Source organism: Halichoerus grypus, chromosome 1, assembly GCF_964656455.1.
Source record: "Halichoerus grypus chromosome 1, mHalGry1.hap1.1, whole genome shotgun sequence".
NCBI lineage: Eukaryota > Metazoa > Chordata > Mammalia > Carnivora > Phocidae > Halichoerus > Halichoerus grypus.
Window position 1 is genome coordinate 48,262,800 of NC_135712.1, and position 24,543 is coordinate 48,287,342.

Here is a 24,543-nt window from a genome sequence, read left to right on the forward strand (position 1 = left end):
AGGAGAACGCTATCTTCCCAAAGATAAAACACTCAAGAGAGACAGGCAATGGAAACAATTTGCCTCCTTCTGACATTCTGTAGGACCAAAATGACTCCCAAATCAAAGCATACAAATAATTTAAGCACTTCCCCCTCTGAACTTACTTATATATCATTATATATTCTTTGATTACAGCTTTTGTGGTTTTGTAAAAATATTTTGTTTAGTGACTGCCTTTCAGTCTCTCCTTGAGTTTCTATCCCCAGTGTTCAGCATGATCCCTGGCACTGAGGGCCCCCCAGTGCCTACTAAATAAAGAGAAATCTAAACTTGTCTGAATATAAAAAAAAAAACAAACTACAGTCTAATCAAGGTATTCACATATCTAAACAAAAAGTATCAACATAATGAGAATGATCTCATGGAGTCTAGAAAAAGGGAGTAGTCAACTAATTTATTTCACTATTGTGGCTTCCTTGTAAAAATAGATCCCTAAATTGGAGACAGCCACAACATAGCTAGCATGGCTTGATGATACTGGTCATTAAAATCACCCAACTTCCAGGTGCCTGGGTGACTTAGTTATGCAGTTAAGCTTCTGCCTTCAGCTCAGGTCATGATCCCAGGGATCCTGGGATTGAGCCCCTGCTCAGTGGGGAGCCTGCTTCTCTCTCAAAAATGGGTAAATAAAATCTTTAAAAAAAAAAAAAGTCACCCAACTTCCTTTCTCTTCTTTCAAGCTTGCAAAGGGATCTTTTGATTATAACTCCCTACAGATTTTCCTATGGGGAAAGAATGCATGAGCCAGACAATGCAATAATTGGTCAGTTGGCAGATCTCTTGCTTTAAATAAATCAATTGGCATCCTAGACAATGCATCACATCTTATGATTTAGTAAGCATGAATTGGTCTTAAGAGACCTGTCCTTCCTGGTAGTACAGGCAGTTCTGGACCTGTCCTGAGCCTGCTTCCCACAGATTCATACCCTGAACTATAGGGGACACCATGAAAGTGACATCCCTCACCTGCCATACAAGTTGCCAGGCCTCTTTGATGTTTTTGTTCCATCCTTAACTTCCATAAGGTTTTCCTCCCAGATCTGATAAGCTTCCACTTCTAATGGGGTGGTTTAGGGTGTTTTAATCAGTAACTGAGTATTTTGACATCCTGATGCTCTACAAAATGGTAAGACATCAGCTTGTTGTCTAGAACTTCTTTCAGTCTCTTTTTTTTTCATGTCAGACTATATTGATTCATGGGTAATTCCTGATATTCTTTTGTCAATAAATAAATTCAGTAAAATATGCTAAAATAACCAAATGATGGCCCTGAGGTAGAATAAAACAGTAAGAGGGACACCTACTGGTCAGAACTCACCACACAGTATGTGTCCCAGGGATTTAGCACAATGCTTGGCTCATAGTAGTTCAATAAATACTTTTGAAAATAATAAAAGAGCAAATGGTCAATTTTATTGACTAATGCAGGCATATAAGACAACTAAATTTGTGTTACTTAAATGACAGAATGATACTCCCTATTTAATCTGAAGAATTTTGTCTCTAAATATGAAAGTCTCTAAAGTTTTCACCCTAAAATTATCTTCATACATTTGTGTCTTCTGAGCAATCATTTTTAAAAATATTTTATTTATTTATTTGAGAGAGGGAGAGAGAGAATGAGCAGAGGGAGGGACAAAGGGAGAGGGAGAAGAAGACTCCCTGCTAAGTAGGGAGCCTGGTCGGGGGGCTGGATCCCAGGACCCTGAGATCATGACTTGAGCCAAAGGCAGTTGCTTAACCAACTGAGCCACCCTGGCGCCCCATGAGTAATCATTTTAGAGATATTACTTCACCTCCACAACCCAACCCTGAGGAAATGCATGCTCTTTCCAAACTCAATGGGATAGACCATGACTACATCTCCTGAAAGGTGAGCTTCTTTGGGTCTTTGCACAACCTATTTCATATTCAGACAGAAAGCAGTGATAATGAAAAAATGGAGGAAAAAAGACTGTACCTATTAGCACTTGAGTTCATTCCTATGCTATGCAGAAAATCAGACAAGAAGAATCAAAGCTTCACTGAGAGTCTACCATGTGCCTTGCATGACTTTTAAATATCATAGAGAGATGATCAAGAGAAATGTTCCTGGATCAAGAAATTTGTGCAGGGGCGCCTGGGTGGCTCAGTTGGTTAAGCGACTGCCTTCGGCTCAGGTCATGATCCTGGAGTCCCTGGATCGAGTCCCGCATCGGGCTCCCTGCTCGGCAGGGAGTCTGCTTCGTCCTCTGACCCTATCCCCTCTCATGTGTTCTCTCTCTCTCATTCTCTCTCTCTCAAATAAATAAATAAAATCTTTAAAAAAAAAAAAAAAGAAATTTGTGCAAATCAAGCAGTCTGGGGCAGATTACTGGCCTTATTCTTTGTTGACAAAATATAATTTGTCTCCCAACATTTCCCTTGGACATATAAAAATAACACTTCTATTATAGTCTACCTTGTCTAGCGAGGATAAATTCATTAAAGAAGATAAAATGCCTTAAAATGCAAATCAAGCAGTCTGGGGCAGATTACTGGCCTTATTCTTTGTTGACAAAATATAATTTGTCTCCAACATTTCCCTTGGACATATAAAAATAACACTTCTATTATAGTCTACCTTGTCTAGCGAGGATAAATTCATTAAAGAAGATAAAATGCCTCAGAGATATGTTGCAATTCATTACCATGTTTTTGTCCTGGAAAGAGAACTCAAAGAAATGCTTAAGGTATCAGGAAACCATCTATTCTCGGAGCCGAGAATGTCACTATGACCCAAAACAGACTGAGTTCTGGCATGGTAAATGTAGCAGAGAGACGTCTCAGGATGAGGGACAGAATAAAAGAAAGCCAAGAGGCCAAGGGAGTACATAAGAAGCAGAATGCACATTGGAAGACAAAACATGATCTGATTGAAGAAAGCTGTGCTGGCTCTCCGCACTTAGCACCTCCGAGTTAACCAGCCACCCCTGTATTACCATCTTTCATCTTCTAAGCTAGACTAACACAGCTGCTATACAAAGGAAAGTTTCTCTTTCTGACAGCTATTTCCAGAAACATCAATCATGTGGTGGTGAAATTTATCCTTTCTTATTCTCTTACCTCAAATGCCCTGATTGGCTGTTTGACATGTGCAGATGTTCAACATAAGAAATCACAGTACCATTTCTCGTTAAGATCAACCAAAATAAAGATATTTCAGAGAAATTCAGACATCCTATAAAATTTCTTCCATTAGAAAGAAGGCACACACTTATGAAGCCTGGAGCTGAAGTTTGGAAGTATACCAGGCACATATATTATTGACTCACTTCAAATGGGTAATCTACTAACTTAAAACAATGTGTGCACCTGGACAGATACAAAGCAAATAGAAAATTTCACATGGATATAAATGTTTATGGAGAGAGACAAAGAAAGAGAATGGTTATATATTATATAAACGGACTATTTCTGTGCCACACATTTATTCATCCACGGTTCAGAATACAAGTATACCAAAAAGTTATGAATCAATTCCATCAACGGGCTAATACCTGACAATACTGAACAATTTTGGAAATTGTACCTAGGTTAACAATTCTATCATAAAATCTAATGGCTTCATACTGGTTTCTGTGTCCCTATAGAGGACTTAGCACTCAGTAACTGGATATCATTCTTTTGGTCATAGGGTTAACATGGTAACATTAGAATTTGGGTTGTTTTAATATTTTAATCATGCCAAGAGGGCAACAACTAAACAATCAGGCCTTTTGGTTGAGAACTGATCATCAAAACATATACCTGTAATATATACACACAGGACAGTTCACATCTACTTAGAGTACAGAAACCAAAATTCTGATTACCTTGGTCAAAATATCTGATATCTCCTACTTATATAACTTACAGCAAATCAGTTTGTCTGTCTCAGGCAAAATATCCTCACTTCCAGAAGGAGAATGAATGTTAATCCTCATTTTCACTATCTCAAAGGAATATTAAGAAAATAAAATGAAAAAATAAAAAAGAACCAGTAATTTGACATATCTCTAAAAGCACTTTTCATTAGATTGTGTGTTCCTAAAAGAAATAAACCAAGAGTTATTAATTTTTGTAGGCACAGGGTTTGTCCAATTAGTAGGCACTTAGTAAACACCTGCTTAAATAATATAAATGAAAATGGAGTCAGAAAGCTCTTTTCAAATATAAAATATTACAATAAAGTAGTATTACTGTATGTCTAAACGTCCATAATTAACACATGAATTTGCTTCATAAATTCTATTTATACTTATCAATCTTGCAAGAGAAAATGAATTTTAAATAAATTTGAATCCAAAAGCAAAAAATGACAAGCAACCTCCACAAAGGGTATTGACTATGTTTTTATATTATGCTTCTTCTAAGAAATTCCAGAGAGCAGCTGTTTTTGCAAATGAACTATTATAGAGATTGGCTTTCTCCCCTTCATTTACAACTTAAAGTGACACTTGATTATATTACTGAATGACATAGTATACTTGAAACTGTTTACATTAATGGCGGGTTTTATTCCCATTTTAAATTAAGTGTAACTCAACATTTAAAAGTACTTGACAGTCAACAGTCTATGACAGGGGTCTGTAAAGCTAAATCCAGCCCAGTATCAATGAGTTCATAGATTTTACATTTTTAAGTAGTTGAAAAAATCAAAACAAGAACAATATTTTGTGACATGTGAAAATTACATGAATTTCAGATTTCAGTTTCCATAAATTAAGTTTTATTAGAATATAGCCATGCTTATTCATTTTCAGTGTATTATCTATATCTACATTCATCTGATGGCTGAGTTAAGTAGTTGCAACAGAGAAAGTACAGCCTGAAAAGCTTAAAATATTTACTAACTGACCCTTAGGTAAAAAAGTTTGCCAATCCCCAATCTGTAAGGAGATGGACACTAATATTAGAAGTTATAAAAGAATTGAGCCATGCTACCTTGGACCTAGGGCTACCAAATTTTCTAAACTACCTTTTCAATCAGTGGACTGTATAAAAAGTGCCAAAAAGTACTCTACCTGCCATTTTCCTTGGGGGACCTGAAAATAAAAATTGAAAGTGTTAAGTAGAGTTTAAGACAGTTATAATTGTCACATCATTCATTAAAGTTGCAAGTTCTTAATATATTTCCTCTAAAATATTTCCTTAAATCAAAATGTTTGCATAGTATTAGATGTGGACAAACCCATGTAGATTGAAGGAAGCAAACAAAGGGTGAGAAAAGATTCTGTTTTAAAACTGACAATATTGGGGCACCTGGGTGGCTCAGTCGTTAAGCGTCTGCCTTCGGCTCAGGTTATGATCCCAGAGTCCTGGGATCGATTCCTGCATCGGGCTCCCTGCTCAGCCAGGAGCCTGCTTCTCCCTCTCCCATTCCCCCTGCTTGTGATCCTTCTTTCACTGTGTCTCTCTCTGTCAAATAAATAAAATCTTAAAAAAAAAAAAAAAAACTGACAATATTTACTATCTTTAGACTGTATTTAAAATACTTTTTAAACCATTCATATAAGGTTTTCTCTTTATAAATAAGGTTTTTTCAGTATATCAGCAGAGGACTCCAGTTGCTGGCATTTAGCAAAATTGGGAAACATTTTTTTGGTACACAATGTGTTATGTAATTTAAAATAAATGAAGAGAAAATCGGATGTTATACAGAAAGATGCTAAGGGATTGGGAAAGGTCAGGACGGACCCACAGGATATTGCATGGCCTTTAATATTTATTTATTTTATGTAACAGACACTTAATAGATAGTCCCATGTGCCAGAAAACTGTGCTGAGTGTTTTACAAAAATCAATTCATTTAATCCTCATTAAGATTGTTAAGGACTATTAGAATCCCCATTTTACAGGTAAAGAAACTGAGGAACAAGGAAGCTACATAATTTACCCAAAGTATTTCAAAAGTATTTTTAATAAAGCAGAATTAATAGTAAATTCTCTTTTTTATACAAATAGGACATTAAAACTGGATAGTTTATCTAAAATCAGCCAGCCAGAAGTGCCAAAAGCAGATTTGAACCCAGGGAAGTTGGTTCCAAAGGCCATGTTGCTTTTCGTGTGCTGCCAAATGAGAGAGGTCTTCAAAGGCCTCACGTTCCTAGCTTCTCATATGAGCTTTAGTCACAGCTGGAGGTGGTATTCTATGAGAAGTGCTAAGGTTGAACTGGGGAGACTGGTTATGGTGTGAGAGTAGGTGGTGGGTCAATTTACCATGCTTGCCCTCTCCCCTGCACAGATAACTAGCTGAGTGTCTTTGGGTAAATTACTGAAATTCCCTGTGCCTTATCAGAAAGGTGTCCTTATTAGAAAAAAAAAAAAATGAGGAAATTAACTATCTCATAGCATGGCTGTGGGAATAAATGAGTTATATAGATATGAAGCCTGGCACACTGTAAATGCTATGTAAGTGCCTGCTATTATTTCTGGTAAACCCAGAAGTTGTGATAAGAGAATATGCCAAAGTTAAGATGCTGGTCCTATTGATTATGTTGTGAAGTTACATATACCCCTACTCATGGTCCCCTGCATCAAACAGCTGGGCCACAACTATCCTCCAAATGCTCCAAACCTTCAGAAAGTACTGAGTCTAGCATGGGATTTAAGTGTAAGAGCTGTAAAGTCAGCCACCCGGTTTCAAAATCCCTCTTCCACCGCTAATTTACAAGCTCTCTGACTTTGGGCTAATACTTCATCCTTCTAAACCTGTTTGCTCTCTGCAAAATGAGTATTAATAATAATATTTATTCTGATTAAGTTAGCTCAGGAAAATCAAGTCCCCAATATAAAGTATTCACTCAGTAAATACTCTTTTTTTTTTTTTTTGACAGAGAGACACAGCGAGAGAGGGAACACAAGCAGGGGGAGTGGGAGAGGGAGAAGCAGGCTTCCCGCAGAGCAGGAAGCCAGATGCAGGGCTCGATCCCAGGACCCTGGGATTATGACCTGAGCCGAAAGCAGCCGCTTAATTGACTGAGCCACCCAGGTGCCCCCAGTAAATATTCTTTTTAAGAAGAAATGTTTTAAAGAGAGATCAGTGATTTACTTAGAACTGTTATGTCTGAAATGAAGACAAATGCATCCCCTCCAGAATGGCCTTACAGTAAGATGTCAAAGTCACCTTGGTAGAACATTGACAAGATTTAGTGGGAAGCCAAGATCATATCTAATGTGACTTCAGGCTACCCTCAGTGCCAAGTAAAAGCAGTGTAACTTATCAGCAGCAAGCTGGGGACATGAATTCCTAAGTTCTTATCTGCCTAACTACAGATCTAGTATGTCTCCTTGAATATATTCTTTTGCCTTTTTCTAACTCTCCTGAAAAACTATCATTAAGAATACATATTTACCAGAAATAGTATTGAATTACAGCACTCAAATCATTTGTTTTTAGAGCATACATAATAAACACAAAAAGATATTACATTGAAATAAAGAGTGCTACTGAACATGTACATTTTTAGAGTCTATTTACCTAAAATCAAGTACACGAATGTCCTTATAGCCTGGTAACCCAGTAAATGCATTCTCAACCTGTCAAAAATAAAAATAAAATTTATAGCTATGTAGAAATGTGAAAAAGTACATAGAAAATACTGCTTTTAAGAGTTGAATATAAAGTGCACTATTTATAACTAGTAGAAGCTTATACATGTATACGGATACATAGTGGTCAGAAAGTTACGTAAGAAAATTATAATAGTTAACAATGTTAGAAGATAGTTTTAACACAACACTGTCACATTTTTCTTTTTAAATTTTGTCTTTTTAGGTTTTAAAATATTTTAATGTTAATTTTTTTCCAAATTATGAAAAGCAACTTCTTACTGACAAAGCACTGTTTTTTCCCCTTGTAGGATAAAATGTAGAAAAAAGCATTAGTTTCAAAAAATAAAGCTATAATAACATTTTTAAGTGTAATTGTTTGGATTAGAAATCTGGCTGCAGCATACACACTGACAAACAGTCAAGCATTCGTTTTCTGTAAGTGTGAAGTGTCTGATGGCATCTGTTTCCTGTTCCTACAATACAAGGGAACTGTGAACAAAGTCAACATTAGAAACTAGTCCACAAGCTGAAGTTCAGCCCCCTGGAGACAGGCCCTATTGACCGGGTGTCATGAAGGGGGTTATGAAGCAGTGACCAGGTAACTTAACTGGTCTAAAGATCAATTTATGAAACATCTACAGGAACCAGTTTTATCACTGAATCTTTAAAATCCAGCCATGTAAATCAAGATGAGTTTAGTGACTGGAGGGAGGGAAAGAATGCTAACTGGACTAAAAATCTAAAAATAGTCAGGTGATGTATAAATACATATTTTAACATTGAACATTTAACCCACATTTCAGAAGGTACCAGTCTCAGTAGATAAGTCACTATGGAGCCAACACCAGAATAAGCCAACACCAGAATTGTTAGTGGACTTTGGAGACATCTCTGGGAATCCACTTTTAAAACTCAGTCTTAGTATAATCAAGAGAGTGGGATTTTTAAAAAATCATGGTTCATGAAGATCTCAATGCCTTAAGGATAAAGAATCCAAACCCAAGTAACTCTATACCTATGATAATTTGCCTTGTTTTATTCTCTTAGAGGAAAGACAGAAATGCCATAATTCTTGTAGGATAAAAGTGGAGATGGAATCTTGCAGGATAGGAGTCCAAAAATGAGTTCATCTCAGCTGTTTCTGCTGGCAAAGTAACTGTATACAAGCCTTATTTTATAGAACTCATACTGCCCTGCCCATCAACCATATTGGCTTTCATGAGATTAAAATGAATGTACCTAAAAGTATTCCATTAATTGCAAAATGTTATACAACTGTATGTAATTGTTATTGCTAGACCCATCTCATTTTGAGTTTTGTCATCTCTTGAGTCTAACCACGTACAAGTATTCTAATTCATCACATCTAGTTAGCTACTGTACAGGTTTCCAGTTGAAAAATCATTCCACTTTATTAACATCAAGATTAATAATAGGTATAATTTATTGAACGACTTCTATGTGCCTGATGCTTTACAATATTACTTCTAATCTTTGCAACAATGTCAAGAGATACATATTTTCCCGATTTTATATATGGGAAAATTGAGATGTCAACTAACTTACCCAGGGTCATGCATTTGGCAAGTGACTAAATTAGAATTTATTTAACCTTAAATCTCTCCAATACCAAAGCCCATATTCTTCCCAATGAATTACATGCCTTTTCTTCCCCCCTGCCTCATGACAAAAATGTTATAGAATTGAGACCAGGACTGGGAAAACTGTGAAGCTCACTTTAACTTTTCATCTGAACTAAAATTAAGCTGATTCTATATGGTATAAAGGAAGGAACACTTTGAAGGGAAGGAGGAGACTTGATTTTCCCTTCTACCCCTAAAGGTTGAAATGACTATGAACAATTTACTTGGCTGCCTGGGCCTCAGCTGTAAAATGGCGATGCTCATCCACTTGGTTGCTGTGAACTAACAGACTTAAAGCTGCCTGCAGAACACAAGGCGCTGTGCAAGGACACTGTGTTGATACTGTAGCTATCTTCAGGTATCCGTGCTCCCAACGCTATAATGCTTACCTTTCTCTCTCTGATACTTGATGTTGTCCCAAGCTTATCTTACTCTTCTCATAAAAAAAAAGAATTCCTCCTGAACCTCAATCCTCTCCAATCAGGCTTTCCTTTTCCTTAAATACCTTCCCATATTATTACCTAGGAAATAATATCAAAGGAACAATCCCTGCGACTGTGCCCTGAAGGGAGAGAGCTAGAGGGGCCCCCTTCAATTTGCATTAAACACAGTGACAGAACCTTTCAGAGACACAACCTCTAACTCTGCTGCTTCACACAAGGAAGTGGCTGTTGGTAGACATCTCAGTGCAGGTAAGGGGACGGGGCTGAAGAGATACTCCAGAGAAGAAACCACTTCATGGTAGGTCCAGACCCTTCCTCACCCCCAAATCACCTCAAGCCAAGAGCCATCTACCCATAAAGTCTCTGTTGGAGATGTTTTTCAGAATGTTTATTAGACTTCTAGACTTTCTAAATATGCAGTCATTTAGTGCAATTGTTTATCTAAACACTCAGGCCTACCAAGTTTCCTCACTCCAAGAGCAGAGAGAACCAGACAGCTGGTCCAAGACACTATCTGATGCCAGGTGGCCACTGGCCTGGCTGACATTTCTTCTACATACCATACAGCCTTGCAACTTGGCCACACAGATAGGAAAAATAATCATCTGGCTTACACTCCCCACGTCAGATGGCTACAATGATGCTGTTTGGCTGAGAGATGCACATTTCTTTTTCTCCTCTAGACATAGTGTCTAGGGAAGGAAATGAGTCCAACATAATGGAATTGAAAAACTTGGGCAAGGAGAACCCCATCAAGAGGGATGGAAAAGAAATAAACAGGAAGGAATTGATGTGCCCTGACACTGGACAGAAAGGGGAGATGGGCACTCAATGCCTTACCACACAAGAGGAAAGGCACACAAGAAGGGGGCCACCTATGGATCATTTTTGACTGAAAGAATCTTGAGTTCAAGTTCTATATAGAATTCTTCTGCAAATTAAAGTTGCAGGAGAGTCTAATGCATGATTCTTTTAAAAAAGAAAAAGAAAAACCACCTTTTAAAAAATACCTCCAACCAAGGGACAGAGATAGGAGGGAAATTTACTTTTCACTGGACACCCTTTTGTCCTTTTGAACATGGTACTATGTACTACTTAAGTGTTAACTACCCCAAATTTTTCAGTTTAGAAAAAGAATATTAAATAGGAAATTAAAAGAAATTAAATTTAATGTTCCTCCAAGAAAAACAATACACTGTATGTAGTTTCTTAAAGATACTCATTTCTCCAAATACTGTCAAGTTAAAACCATCCCATTGAATACATTCTTCTTTGGCTGTGCAGCAAAAGTTTGGAAATAGTATTTATTTGTTAGCAGATGGTAAAGGTGTGTCAGATTTTGCTTCAATTAAATAAACTCATCTATCTTTCTGTGATCTTTTTACAGAGTTTTCTGAAGAAGTGGCTAAGTCACAGCCCTCTGAACCAAAGAGAAGAAGAGCTTGATTCCTTAATCTACCTTTAACCAGTTTTGTGAATATGGGAAATTTACAATCCAAGGAAAATGTCTTGTTAGTTAAAAAAGAAAGAAAGAAAGAAAGAAAGAAAGAAAGAAAGAAAGAAAGAAAGAAAGAAGGAAAGAGAGAGAGAGAGAAAGAAGGAAGGAAGGAAGGAAGAAAGAAAGAAAAAGGAAGAGGAAGGGAAAGGGAAAGGGAAAGAAAAGAAAAGAAAAGAAAAGATGAAAAACAAACCAAAAAATCACCCACCTCCGAAATAAACTCTTCTACAAGGTGCTGGTGGTGGAAGTTGGAGGGATCCTGTAGTTCTTCCCTATATTGTTCTCCCAAAAGGTGGATACTGAATTCTGCAATCTGCTCAGTTGCTGGTTTTGTGGATTCTTCTATCACATTCTCAATTTCATTGCTAATCTGGATTTTTAGAGAAAAAAAACAATAAATGTCAACGTTTACTCATACAACCAACAAGTATCTCCTGATTGGTACATATCAGACACTATGTCAAAAGAAACTTCTAATGATGACCTTTTATACAGTATCTGACTTTGGAACTAATTGGGTGGACTTTAAGACACAGGCTAACATTAAAATTACTATGCATTTGTACATTCCTTTGAGCACACAATGACTGCTTCAGGGAAAGACAGAAAATTTTCCACAGATAACCACCAAAGTTGACCATCTTCTATCACATCATCTGTGAGTTTAAAAAGAGTTGACTATGCTAATAGTATCATCTAAAAATAGCCTAGAAGTGTTGTTCTCAAACTTTTTGGTCTTAGGGCCCATTTAAACTCTTAAAAATCATTAAGAAACACAAAGAAATTTGGTTTTTATGGGTTGTATCTATAGATATTTACCAGACAAAAAATTAAAGGGGAAATTTTTAAGAATATTTCTTAATTCATTTAAAAATAATAAACTCTTTATGCTGTAAAAAGGAATAACATTTTGCAAAATAAAAAATGAATGAAAAGAGTAACATTGTTTATATTTTTATAAATTCTTTAATTTGGTTGGCTTCAGACGAAGACAGTGGATTCTCATATCTGTTTCTGCATTCAATCAGTAATATGTTGCTTTAGTTGAAATACATGAATAAAAGTATTAGGGAAGGGAGAATTATATTAACAGCCTTTTCAGATAATTGTGGAGATTCTTTTTGTATACTATAACAAACTCAACAAGGGGTAGTTTCTTAAAGATTAGTGACTACATGGAATCTGAAACTGTATCAATGAACTTTTTGTACTCTGTAACAGTAAAATCCAGGTCTTCCAGTCCAAAGCTGCAACAATTTGAAAAACAAAATAAATAATGGATTATAATCCAAAGAATAAAATAAATATCCATGAGTCCATATTGATGGAAATAAATGATTTAATAAATAAATGAGAAGTGACAATAGTGTCTTACAGAAGAATTCCAATAGTAAATGTAGAATGAGGGAAAGAAAATATCACTACTACAATGCTACGGTAAGAAGTGCTACACAGAAGATACACTTGAGCTCATCCATCTAAGTCCCTCCATTGTGATACACAAGAGAAGGGGTTGGAATGGAAGAATGGCTAGCCTAAGGGCTCCCAGCAAGCCAATGGCAGAGTCAGGAAGAGACTACAGAGGCTTTCCTTCAGTGTACCATTTTTCATCCGTGATAGATCATATAATCAGAGACCTTCAAAATCTCAGAATAGGAAAGTACCTCAAAGATCCCACTATCCCTCTGGATGCCTGAATTCTCTCTACAATATCCCTGACAAATGGTTGCTCATCCTCAGTTTAAATGGCCTGATGAGAAAGAGTCATGATTTTCAAAGGCAAACCATCACATTTCAAAAAAAAAAAAAAGAAAAAAAAAAAAAGCTCTCGGGGCACCTGGGTGGCTCAGCCGGTTAAGCATCTGCGTTGGCTCAGGTCATGGTCCTGGGGTCCTGGGATGGAGCCCCACATCAGACTCCCTGCTCAGTGGGAATTCTGTTTCTCCCTCTCCCTCTGCCTCTGTCACCTCCTTGTGCTCTCTCTCTCTCTCTCTCTCTCAAATAAATAAATAAATAAATCTTAAAAAAAAAAAAGCTCTCATGTTTGGGAAGTTCTTTAATTTTTTTTCTTTCTTCTTTGCCCTCCACAACTTGGTTCCTGCTTCCCTTTTCCAGCCCCATCTCCCTTTCCCCCACCTTTCACTATCCACTCCAGCCATGCTAAATTCCTATTTGCAGACCTAGGAATATGCTAATTCTCTCTGGCCTAAGCAGTGCTACTCCTTTGTTTTGAGACCTCATGCCAAGACCTTTCCCCTGTCTCTTCTTCTGGTAACTTATATTCATCCTCAATTCAGACCTCACCCCGACCAGAAAATTTCTCAGAACTGCCCCTCAAAACTGACCCAATGCTCCTAATGCTCTCCTATTTCATTCTGCATTTACCCTATCATAGCACATACCACAAGGTAATTACACTGTATGTTTACTTCTCAGTATGCCTCCTGAAACAGTAACTGGCACATATCAGGAGCTCATATTTTTTGGCATTTTTTATTAAGGTATAATGGACATAAAACATATATTAGTTTCAGGTGTACAATGTAATGATTCCATATTTGTATGTATTGCAAGATGATCATCACAGTAAGTCCAGTTAACATCCATCACCCTACACAGTTACAAATTTCTTTTTCTTGTGATGAGAACTTTCAAGATCCACTCTCCTAAATACTTTCAAATATGCAACACAGTACTATTAACTATAGTCACCATCATGTACATTACATTCCCATGACTTACTCATTTCTTAACTAGAAATTTATATCTTTTGACTCCCTTTACCCATTTCATCCACTTCTACCCAAAGTTCTTAATATTAAGCCCAAATATATTTCCCTGTAAGCTCTACCACTGATCTCAGTTCTGTAATCTAGGACATATATAAAAACTGTAGTCACCAGAGAGCCCTTCAAATGAGTACAAACAGCTATCATGACTTCCCTGACTTCCCTAGATCTTCTCCTCCAGACATTTCTCAGGCCCTTAATACCTTCCTTAGAGTATGGTATACACAAATCAGATCTGATCAATTAAAATATGATAGGATACCACCACCTCTCTTATAATAGATTCTGTATTCTACAAATACAACCTAAAATTACACTAGCTTTTACTAGTTTCACCCCAGTAACTGCATCATACTACTGATTCATACAGAGACTAACATCAACAAAAACTCTTAGTCTTAAGGAATTTTATATAAAACTTTGCATTTTTGATATTAAATTTTATCTTGCTAAATTTGGACAGAGACTTCCATTTCCAGTACTATTATAAAAGAAATATCCTTAGTAATCTTGCTGCTACAGAATGCCTTAAGTGATGAATAAATATTTTTAAAAGTTTTTAATGCATAGCTGGTTTGCAAGAAAGTAAAGAAAATGCCAAGGGGTCAGGAAAAACAGGTTAGAAAAATCCAGAGAGGTGAATCAGTGTTGTGTGAGTACATGGTTATATCCTCTGATACTTTGTAACCTAGGCTTGAGTTTTAAATACCACAAAGGGATAGGATAAAAAGTAAAAGGTGTGTACATGTTGAAAGGTCAGATCAAAGATTCCCACACACTAGTAAAGATGATAGCTGCACTTGTAGTGAGGATAGTATAAGGACATTCTTGTCAAATCACTATGCCATACACCTGAAACTAATGTGACATTGTGTGTCAACTATACTTCAATTAAAAAAAAAAAAAAGACTCCCACATAAAGCAAAGATTCTAAAAACTCAACAGACAATTTGAACAACCAATTAAACTAAGCTGAAGGAAGAATTAGTAAACTGGAACACATACCTAATTCTAACCCAGAGAGACAAAGAAATGGAAATTATTAAAGAGTGGTTAACAAACATGAAGGATAAAAGGAGGAGGTCAGAGGTTCAGTCACACAAGATAATAGCTGAGAATTTCTCCTATATCCATATTTGTTAAACTGCAGAATGCCAAATACCATATAGTATACTACTATATGTATTTATAGTATATATATATATATATATATATACTTACAGTATATATACTATAGTATATACTATAGTATACTTATGTATATAAAAGTGTATACATATATGTGTGTGTGTATATAGTAGTATACTATATAGTATTTCACAAAAAATGGGTATAGGAGTATATTTATTTATTTTGCTTTGGATCTGTTGTACTTCCTTAATGTAAAGCCTTACGGATATCATAAATTCTGAGAAATTTTGAGCTGTTATGTCTTATGATTAGATGTGTATGGATAGATAGAGATATATAGAGAGGAGATAGAGATATATCTTAAAAGTACACAAAGAAAACAGCCAGAGGAATACAACTGAACTGATACACAAGTGAAAAACAACTGAACTGACAGTTCTCAGTATTAACAACAAAAGTTAGAATATAGTGAAATAAAACCTTGACCAGAAAAAAAAAAAAAACCCTCACTCTAGAATTTAGTACAGATTTAAATTTTTTCTATAATAAGGAGATAATAAAGAAATTTTCAGATGATCAAAAACTCAAAATGAACAAATGAGAGACTCTTACTAAAGTAATATCAGGAGCATATATTTCAAAAAGAAAATTATCCTAGAAGAGAGATCTAAAAGGCAATAAAGAATTTTAAGAAAATAAAATAATAAACTTCCAGGTAGATGTAAAACAAACTTTATCAAAAACAAATATAATACAGTCTAAAAAAAAAGAAGAACAAATACAGGGGCGCCGGGTGGCTCAGTTGGTTGAGCATCCGACTCTTGATTTCGGTTCAGGTCATGACATCAGGGTCTTGGGATCTGTCCCCATGTTGGGCTCTGGGCTCAGTGAAGAGTCTGCTTGTCCCTCTCCCTCTGTTCCTCTCCCCCTTCTCTCTCTCTCTCTCAAATAAATAAATAAAATATTTTTTTTAATTTCTTAAAAAAGAACAAATATAATACAGTCTAATTTGTGGGATTGAAAAAAGAGAACTAAAAGAGAGAAAGAAAGAACAAAAATATCAAAAAATAGAATATAAATCAGTAGGGTGATTATTTGAATTACAATGTTCTAATATTCCTGCTTTGCCTAAGACAAGGATCAAGATTCTGAAAAACTTAAATTTTGCTAGATTATACATTATAACTTAGGAGGTAACTTATAGGGTTTATATATTTTATACATATAATATAAATATTATAAATGCTATACATAATAACATATATTATGTAACTTATAGGAAAACTACTGACAAAACAGAAATAAAGTATATAATTTCTATAACAGTAGATGGAAAATGTATTAGGAAAAAAATTGAACTGTAAAAGTGAAACTTCAGGCTTCATTTTGAACTAGAAGTACAAGCAATCTAATTCTTATTAGGTATCTCTATACTGCTTTGTTTTCTTACTCTATAAATTGGCTTCAAATAGTCTTTTCTTTGGATATTAATGTTCCAATTGATTATACATAAATCCTTCATTTCTATTATAGAGAATTCTATCTCATTCTATGAATGTTTCTAGACCTAAACCCACAACTATTCTGCTTCAAGTTCAGAACCACAGTATCACTTTTTATTCATTCATTCACAAATATTTATTTAATGACAATATTTCCCAGCACCACCTACTCTGGACAAAGTTGTACGGAGGGTGAATGTATTGATTCCAGCTTCCACTCACGGATCCCACATTACTACCAGCCTTGTTCAGTGACAGGGAAAGTGGTGGGGCAGAGTAGGGAGACTTAACATGATTTCATATAAATTAAAATGTCCAAGCTGGGAAGAAAAGGTACAAGGTAACTAAATTACACCTTTCTAGTGAATATGTTCAGTCAGAGTTTACACTATATTAAGTAATCTAGGATTTATGAACCCTCAAATTTTAAAAATTCATATTTAACAAAATTTCTAACAAAATATTTCTATCTTCCTGGGCAGTCTATGTACTTTTTTTTTTTAACCTGAATGTTATTGAAAGTAAACTTAATATTGTTTGGTGGACAGGTTACTGTTAATAATGATGCATTTAAAAACCATGGTATTTCTTGATTTTTTAACTACATAAAATCTACATCCTTTCCCTCTGAAGAAGAGAAGACTAAGTCCTGATCTATTATGGGATAGAAGAACATAGGCAAAACCCCCACAGTAAATTATTTCACATAGCCCACAAGAGACCATGAGTTTACCATGATGACAATTACCCAGGCTCCAAGTCATTTCATTTACAACTTGAAGCTCTCTCTTGCAAAAGCAGATTGACTCAGCTCTCCAAGGAATCTTAGATTCTTTTTAATACACTGGTTTTAGAATCCACAATACCTCCATGAAGGAAACCACATGAAGTCTTGTGTAGTTTGGCAATGGAATATAAGTCTCTCTTAACCCCTGTTCTTCATGTTAGAAACTAAATAACAAAACACAGCATCACTCACACTCTCCTCAGGCCTCTCCTTGATGTTCTCTGAGGTACCTTCATAGGAGGTCACCCCTGGATATGGAACACTGAGAGTAGCACCTAAGTAGAAAAACAAAATCATGTATGTGAATTCAGAATCATATCAGGAAATAACAAACTGACTTCAAAACAATTCCTGTAAGTCATTTGTTTTTCCATCCTGAAAATTCAGTATATTCTAACCTTAAGACACATTTGCATAGATCTTTCTAGAACAGAAAATAATTATAACTCATTCATTCATTTATTCAACAGCATTTAATGAGCATCTACTTATGCCAGCCACTATGCAAGATGCTAAGGATACAGACAAAATTTTTATCCTTAAGGAGCTATCTAGTAAAGAGGACAGATACTGAAAAAAGTAATACTACCAGACAGGAAAAGTGGGTGAAGGTTGGAGACTGGCTATGAACTGATCATTGTTGAAGCTGGGCCTCATTGTGCAATTCTTATTTTTTGTATATGTTTGAAATTTCCAATAAACAAAAAAATTAAAAATAAATAAAGCAACACCAATTCATAGGAGACACAGAGATCAAAGGAACATCTTAAAGTATACCAGAAGGCAATCAGAAAATCCTTACTCTGAGAAACTCTTGCAAGGCAAATGACAAATGGTGGAACTAGAAAGGTTCTACCTGTTGACATAAGTAGTGGTTACAGACTGTTTGCCTTAAAGTAATTCTTTAGGTCGTACTTTTTTTTAAGTAGCTTTCTGATTTTTATTAGACTTAATAATTAAAGATCTTTAAGTACCCACAACATAATGCCATACAATTAATGAAAACACAATCACTTCTTCTTGAGACTCTTGAACAACACATAAGGAAAGAGAAACCTGATATTTGTTAAATGTGAGCTGAAATGTGTGCTTGCTCACAAGATCATCTTAAGGCATAAATAATTTAAAAAGAAAAGTGAATAAGTGCACAAGAGCATACCTCCTGATGTTGAGGTATCACCAACAGGAAACGGAGATGACAATTCAGGGCTAAGGTTAAAAAAGATGTTTAAAGTTAATAAAGATGATAGAAATATGTGCATATATTTTGAGGTTTGTTTTCCAAAAAGGAATTCACTAGGTCTCCAAACAGGGTTCCCAAACCCAAGTAAGTACTGATTTAACAAAGTTTAAAAAATAATAGTCTTCATAATTCATTTTACATTTGTTAGTTTTTGCTCAAGTAGAATCACACTAAAGTACTCCTCTACTTACTATTCCATCAGCCTCTGTTGATTTCTTCTCAGTTTTATCAGTATGTGAAATTATTTGTTGATTTATTTATCTCCTTTTTTATCTCTGTCTCCAATCTCTTAATCCTCTAGAATGGCATTGTCATGGTAGTCATTGGATATATGTGCTAATTTAAATTAACTAAAATTAAATAAAGTTTAAAATTCTGATCCTCATTCACACTAGCCACATTTCAAAAGCTCCATAGTCACATGTGCCTAATGGCTACCATATTGGACAGCACAGTAAAGAACATTTCCATCATCACAGAAAGTTCTATTAAACAGGACTGCCATAACAATATAAATTCTATGAGATTAGGAACCTTGCCTGCCATATTCTTACTCTATCGCCAGCCTAAAATAGTACCTGCCATTTAGTACACACTAAATAGTTATTTTTAGAATAAAAGAATAAACAAATATTATTAGCCAGGGAGTGAACAAGACATCTGGCATATAGCTGTGGATAAACACACATGATCTATTAAAGTTACAGTCTTACAGAAAATAGATGGCAAATAAATGATTACAAATGTAACACGTAGTACAGGTAGGAGAGTACTTGCTGCTAAGGAAAAAAATATAAGCACAGATCTCATCTCATTGGACAGATCATAGAAATCATAAAATTTTTTTATATAAAGAAAGTCGAGCTTAGAGAAATGACTTGCTGTAGGCCACACTGCTAACAGGCTGCAAGTCACCCAGCTATCCTTTAACCATGCCACTTTGCAACGACAAGAGAAGATCAAAAGGTAATCTGAGTGGCACCTGGGTGGTTCAGTCGGTTAAGTGTCTGCCTTTGGCTCAGGTCATGATCCCAGAGTACTGGGATCAAATCCTGGGATTGAGTCCCAAGTCAGGCTCCCTGCTCAGTGGGGAGTCTGCTTCTCCCTCCCCCTCTGCCCCTCCCCCTCAAATAAATAAATAAATATACAATCTTTATTTTAAAAAGATAGTCTGAGAAGTCCCTCCTCTAAAGGAAAGAAAGTGGGTTTCTGCAAGTCCAAATTTCCACATACCCCAAAAATATAAAATTTAAACTACTACTATACTTTTAGAAAGTCTCATTTATTTGTTTTAAAGTTTTATTTATTTAAGTAATCTCTGCACTCAATGTGGGGCTCAAACTCATGACCCCAAGATCAAGAGTCACATGCTCTTCTGACTAAGCCAGGCAGGCACCCCTTAGGAAGTTTTAGAACTTTAAAGTTTGTATATGGATATGTCCTAAGGGAAAAGGGATGTTACGTTAACCTTTGACAAAGGAGTTCAAAGGTGATTACACCTGTTGGATGGTGATTACATTACTGTTAAGGGTTGAAAACTGTGTTCAACTTTATACAAGTGAGCTTCCTAAGGTGATTCAATTATAGTCAAAAATGTCTCCCTCACAGACTTGCCAATGTGCCAGTGAGTCTCATCTTCAGACAACTCCTTTAGATTGCACTATTGCTCTAAATTAGGTCATGGTGGTGGGACAGGGGGTTACTCAAAGCCACCAGATAAACATGGCAGACATCTTGAAGCATCAATATTACTTGAAGCATAGGCAGGTGGGGAACTAAGTAAGAATTGATGTGTAATTCAAAATATTTTAATATTAAAACAAATATGGCTACATTGTGAAATTGAATATAAAGTTAAAATTAAAATTAAGATATTAAATATGATAATTCAAAGATATTTCATGACTGGAACTCCAGTGGGGGAGTCAACTAGGGCCATGTTCCCTAAACTCCCAGGCTTTGGTAGAAAATTTGAGAAACTGGGGCACCCGGCTGGCTCAGTTGGTGGAGCATGCAACTCTTGATCTCAGGGCTGTAAGTTCAAGCCACACAGTGGGTGTAGAGATTACTTAAAAAATTAAAACATCTTTAAAAAAAAAAAGAAGAAGAAAGAAAATTTGAGAAACTGAGTTTTTAAAAATCTCATAAAGATTTTTCTGCTTTTTAAAAATACCATCTAGAAAGAATAACATTTTAAACCATTACACCAAACCCATCACTTTCGGTTATTTAGAAGCATTTGCAGGAAATTGCTTCTCAGTGAGCTGTCTGTCATCTAGAAGAACCTAAAGAATACAACATCTGGATAAGTCATTATGATGAGTGATGAGCGGAGAAAGGGCCTAGGTGATGAGAAAGCATCAAGAGGCTTCTTGGGTTGCAGGGAGTAGAGCTAAAACAAGTAAGATTCAAATGATTTGGGGACAGATATTAACATAATCAGGCCTGAATAGGGTCTGTCAGTTGTCCACAAGGCAGAACACCTTGCCAATACCTTCATTTTATAGAGGAAAAAACGAAGTCCAAATGAATAAAGCAATTTTTCCTGGGTGACACAATGACTTATATGGCCCAAGGTCATACCTAAAATTCCTAACCATATCTAGTTCCCTTTTCAATAATAACAACAGCAAGAATGAGTACCACTAAGTTTATCATGTGTCAAGTACTGTGTTAAGTGTTTCATCTTGCTTAACTCATTTAATTCTGGCAACAATCTTAAAAGGAAGATACTATTATCCCCATTTATACATATGAGGAGACTAATACTAGAGGAGGTTAAGAATTTGCTCAGAGTCACACAGCTAGACAATGGAGGAACTATGATGTAAAACAGGCCCACCTGATTCCAGAAACCTCTCTCTCACTCATCTTAATTCCTCACAACATGGCCTTTCTGCGAGCCATATTGACTAGAAGGGCAACCAAGATGGTTTCACTTGGTTGTAATAATGGCCTACATTAACTTAACAACCTAAAAGTCAAGGTGTATAAGGTCCCATAAAAAGGAAGGGAAACCCAATCAAAGTTGGAGAGCTATGGAGAGGAACCAGGCATGAAGAACAAAGAGGTCAAAGTAAGACAGAGGGGGCCAAAGCACAACACAAGTAACTAGAACAGGAAGTTGGAATGACATGGCAAAGTAACCAGACCTCACCTGGTTTCAGTCAAATTATCCCCCACATCAAGATCACATTTGATAAATAAGTCACAGGGATAAAGATGATTAATAGGAAATATAGTCAATAATATAACAATAACTTTGTATGGTAACAGATGGTAATTACACTTATAGTGGTAAGCATTTTGTAATGTATATAATTGTTGAATAGTTAACTATGTTGCTCACCTGAAACTAACATAATATTGTATGTCAACTATACTTCAATTAAAAATAAAATTTTTTTTAAATTTAAAAAGAGAAGTATTGGAACTAAAAAATAAGTAAATAAATTAGATCTAAGCTAATTCTCTAGGAAAGTATTCACAACAGAGAAGTTTGTTTACTTCAGTAGAACTAGATTTCACTTACTGAATTCAAAATAACATTTTAAAGATGGTAAGTAGGCAATGCTCAGTAATTCAAATCTCTTGTCCAACACTCCAATGCTTAATCCCTCATTTTCCCACTCTCCTTTCAAAAAACAGAGAAAAAAAACCACTTAACAACAAGAATCCTTTCAACATGTTCTCATTAGGTATGCCTCCTGCAGGGATCCCCTAAAATATCACAACAGAATAGAACACAGAGTTGTATTGAGTTTGGAGACAGAAATACTACTTTCATTTCTAGGCCAAACCACAAATGTGAAATCGTTCAGCTAAGACCTTTAGCTTAATACCAGCAGTGAACAACCTCCTACTTTCTCATTTCCTCAGCTCATCCAGCACATAATTTATTACTCACCTCTACTGCCTCATCCTATCAGAATTCAGGTGAGATTGTACCAAAAGATATCAGAGACACATGGAGTATAAGTTTAAAAACAAGCCAAGCATAATTTCCTATCTAGATTACTACTCCCCTTGACAATTTTCTATACTTTGCTTTGCTCTTGAATCTGTTAACTATGATCAGCACAGGACAACAAAAGAACTCAAGGCACAGGGCCAGGAATCCTGGGTGCTAGTCCCAGAAGTATCATTAACTTTGTTATGCCTTAGAGAAATATCTCAGTTGCTCTGAGCCACAAGAACTTAATCTCCAAAACAGGAATACCTCCTTACACTATCTATTTCCCAAAGGTATAATGAAAGCTAAATAAGATATTATATATGCAGAAGCATTATAAAAATAGGAGATGCTTAACAAATATAAAACAGAGGGTAATGGAAGAGGGACACGTGTCCCAAACAGAATAAAATATTTGCTAAAAAAAAATGTATATTTGGCTTTGTGATCTATGATAGGCATCCTCAATGACAAATGTAAGTTAATTGAGGTACAAAAAAAAAAAAAAATGCCAAAGAACAGTCCTTACACCAAGAATATTACCAGAGACCTGATAATAAACTTGAGTAATTGAGCAGAAACTCAGTTATTCATTTAACAACTATTTGGTGAGCACATATTCCAGGTGGGGTTTTGTACTGGCTATTGAGACTTCACAGTAAGTCCAGAAGGCAGGTGGTTAAGCACTGAGTGGAGCTAAGTGGAGATGCTTTCAAGATACCCAGCTATAATGGGTATAAAGGGCTGGAGGAAAGCCTTTTGGTAACATGGGCGAGACTTGAGTATGTTCAAATGCTAATAAGGAGTTAGTAATGGGAGAAGCTGAAGACTCAGGAGAGACAAAGAAACAATAGTAGGAAGATGTGTAAGAGTTAAGATGGGATGTGAGATCCTAAGTAAGGCAGAAAAAAATTTTTTTTAAAGACACAGAGCAAATGATTGTAGGGGAAGCTTAAAGTGATACGAACAGAGTATTTGGTGCAAGTCATATGTCAGCACGTTAGGTTTGAGTTCACATAGAAGCAGCAATTTAAGTCACAGAAAAGAAGTTTGATAAGTAGAATAGCGGCCCCTCAAAGTCATCCACATCCTATTCCCCTGAATCTGTGAATATGTTAAGTTACATACTAAGGGGAATGCTAATCAGCTGGCCTTAAAATAGGGAGTATAACCAGGTTTGTCCAGGTGGATCCAGTATAATCATTAGGATCCTTAAATGTGGAAGAAGGAGGCAGAAGAGTGTCAGAGTGATAAAATGTGAGAAAGACTTGACCGGCCATTACTAGCTTTGAAGATGGAAGGGGGTGATGAGCCAAGCAATCTGGGTAGTTTCTAGAAGCTGGAAAAGGTAAGAAAACAGTTTCTCCCTTAGATCTTCCAGAAAGGAGTGTAAACCTGGCAACACCTTAAGGCCCATGTCAGATTTCTGAATGACATAACTGCAGGACAAATTTGTGTTGTTTTAAACTACCAACGTTTGTGGTAATTTGCTACAGCAGCAATAAAACCTAACACAAGAATCTCAACAGAGAGAATACAAGACTAACCTCAAAAAAAATCATAAAAATAAATTTGAATATAGAAAAATGGTGGGCAAATTAAGGGTTTCAGTGGATCACTACAGTACTCAAGTGGGAGAAAGATGGCTCCGAGAATTCTTAGGCCCCTCCCAGGGTTTCGCCCCCAGGTCACCAACCCCAGGTCACCACTTTCAGCAACTACTACAGTTGGCAGTTCTCACCCCACCCCAACCTGGGCTGCTCTAGTTACATGGGAAAGAAGCTTTAAACTTTAAAATTCTCAAAATTCACTTATATTTTCATGTGTTTTTATTTTTATACATAATTATTTTCTAAGAATGGTAAATAGTATTTTGAGTCCCTATTATACCTACTAGAGACAGTGCCTTAGCAATAAAAATATATAATCCAGTCAGTCCTGCTATGATGCTTATTTGTG

At 35.9% G+C, this 24,543-nt stretch overlaps 1 protein-coding gene across 1 annotated transcript in view; it reads right to left on the minus strand.

Annotated features, from left to right (window-relative positions):
• Positions 1-24,543, minus strand: part of IMPG2 (interphotoreceptor matrix proteoglycan 2) — a 74,193-nt gene that overhangs the window by 31,378 nt on the left and 18,272 nt on the right. Inside the window, exons 4-8 of the mRNA XM_036108925.2 lie at positions 18,549-18,598; positions 17,582-17,664; positions 11,389-11,550; positions 7,523-7,581; positions 5,067-5,087 (exon numbers count right to left, since the gene is read on the minus strand). Coding sequence (XP_035964818.2) covers positions 5,067-5,087; positions 7,523-7,581; positions 11,389-11,550; positions 17,582-17,664; positions 18,549-18,598 — 375 coding nt within the window. The remainder of the gene's footprint in view (positions 1-5,066; positions 5,088-7,522; positions 7,582-11,388; positions 11,551-17,581; positions 17,665-18,548; positions 18,599-24,543) is intronic.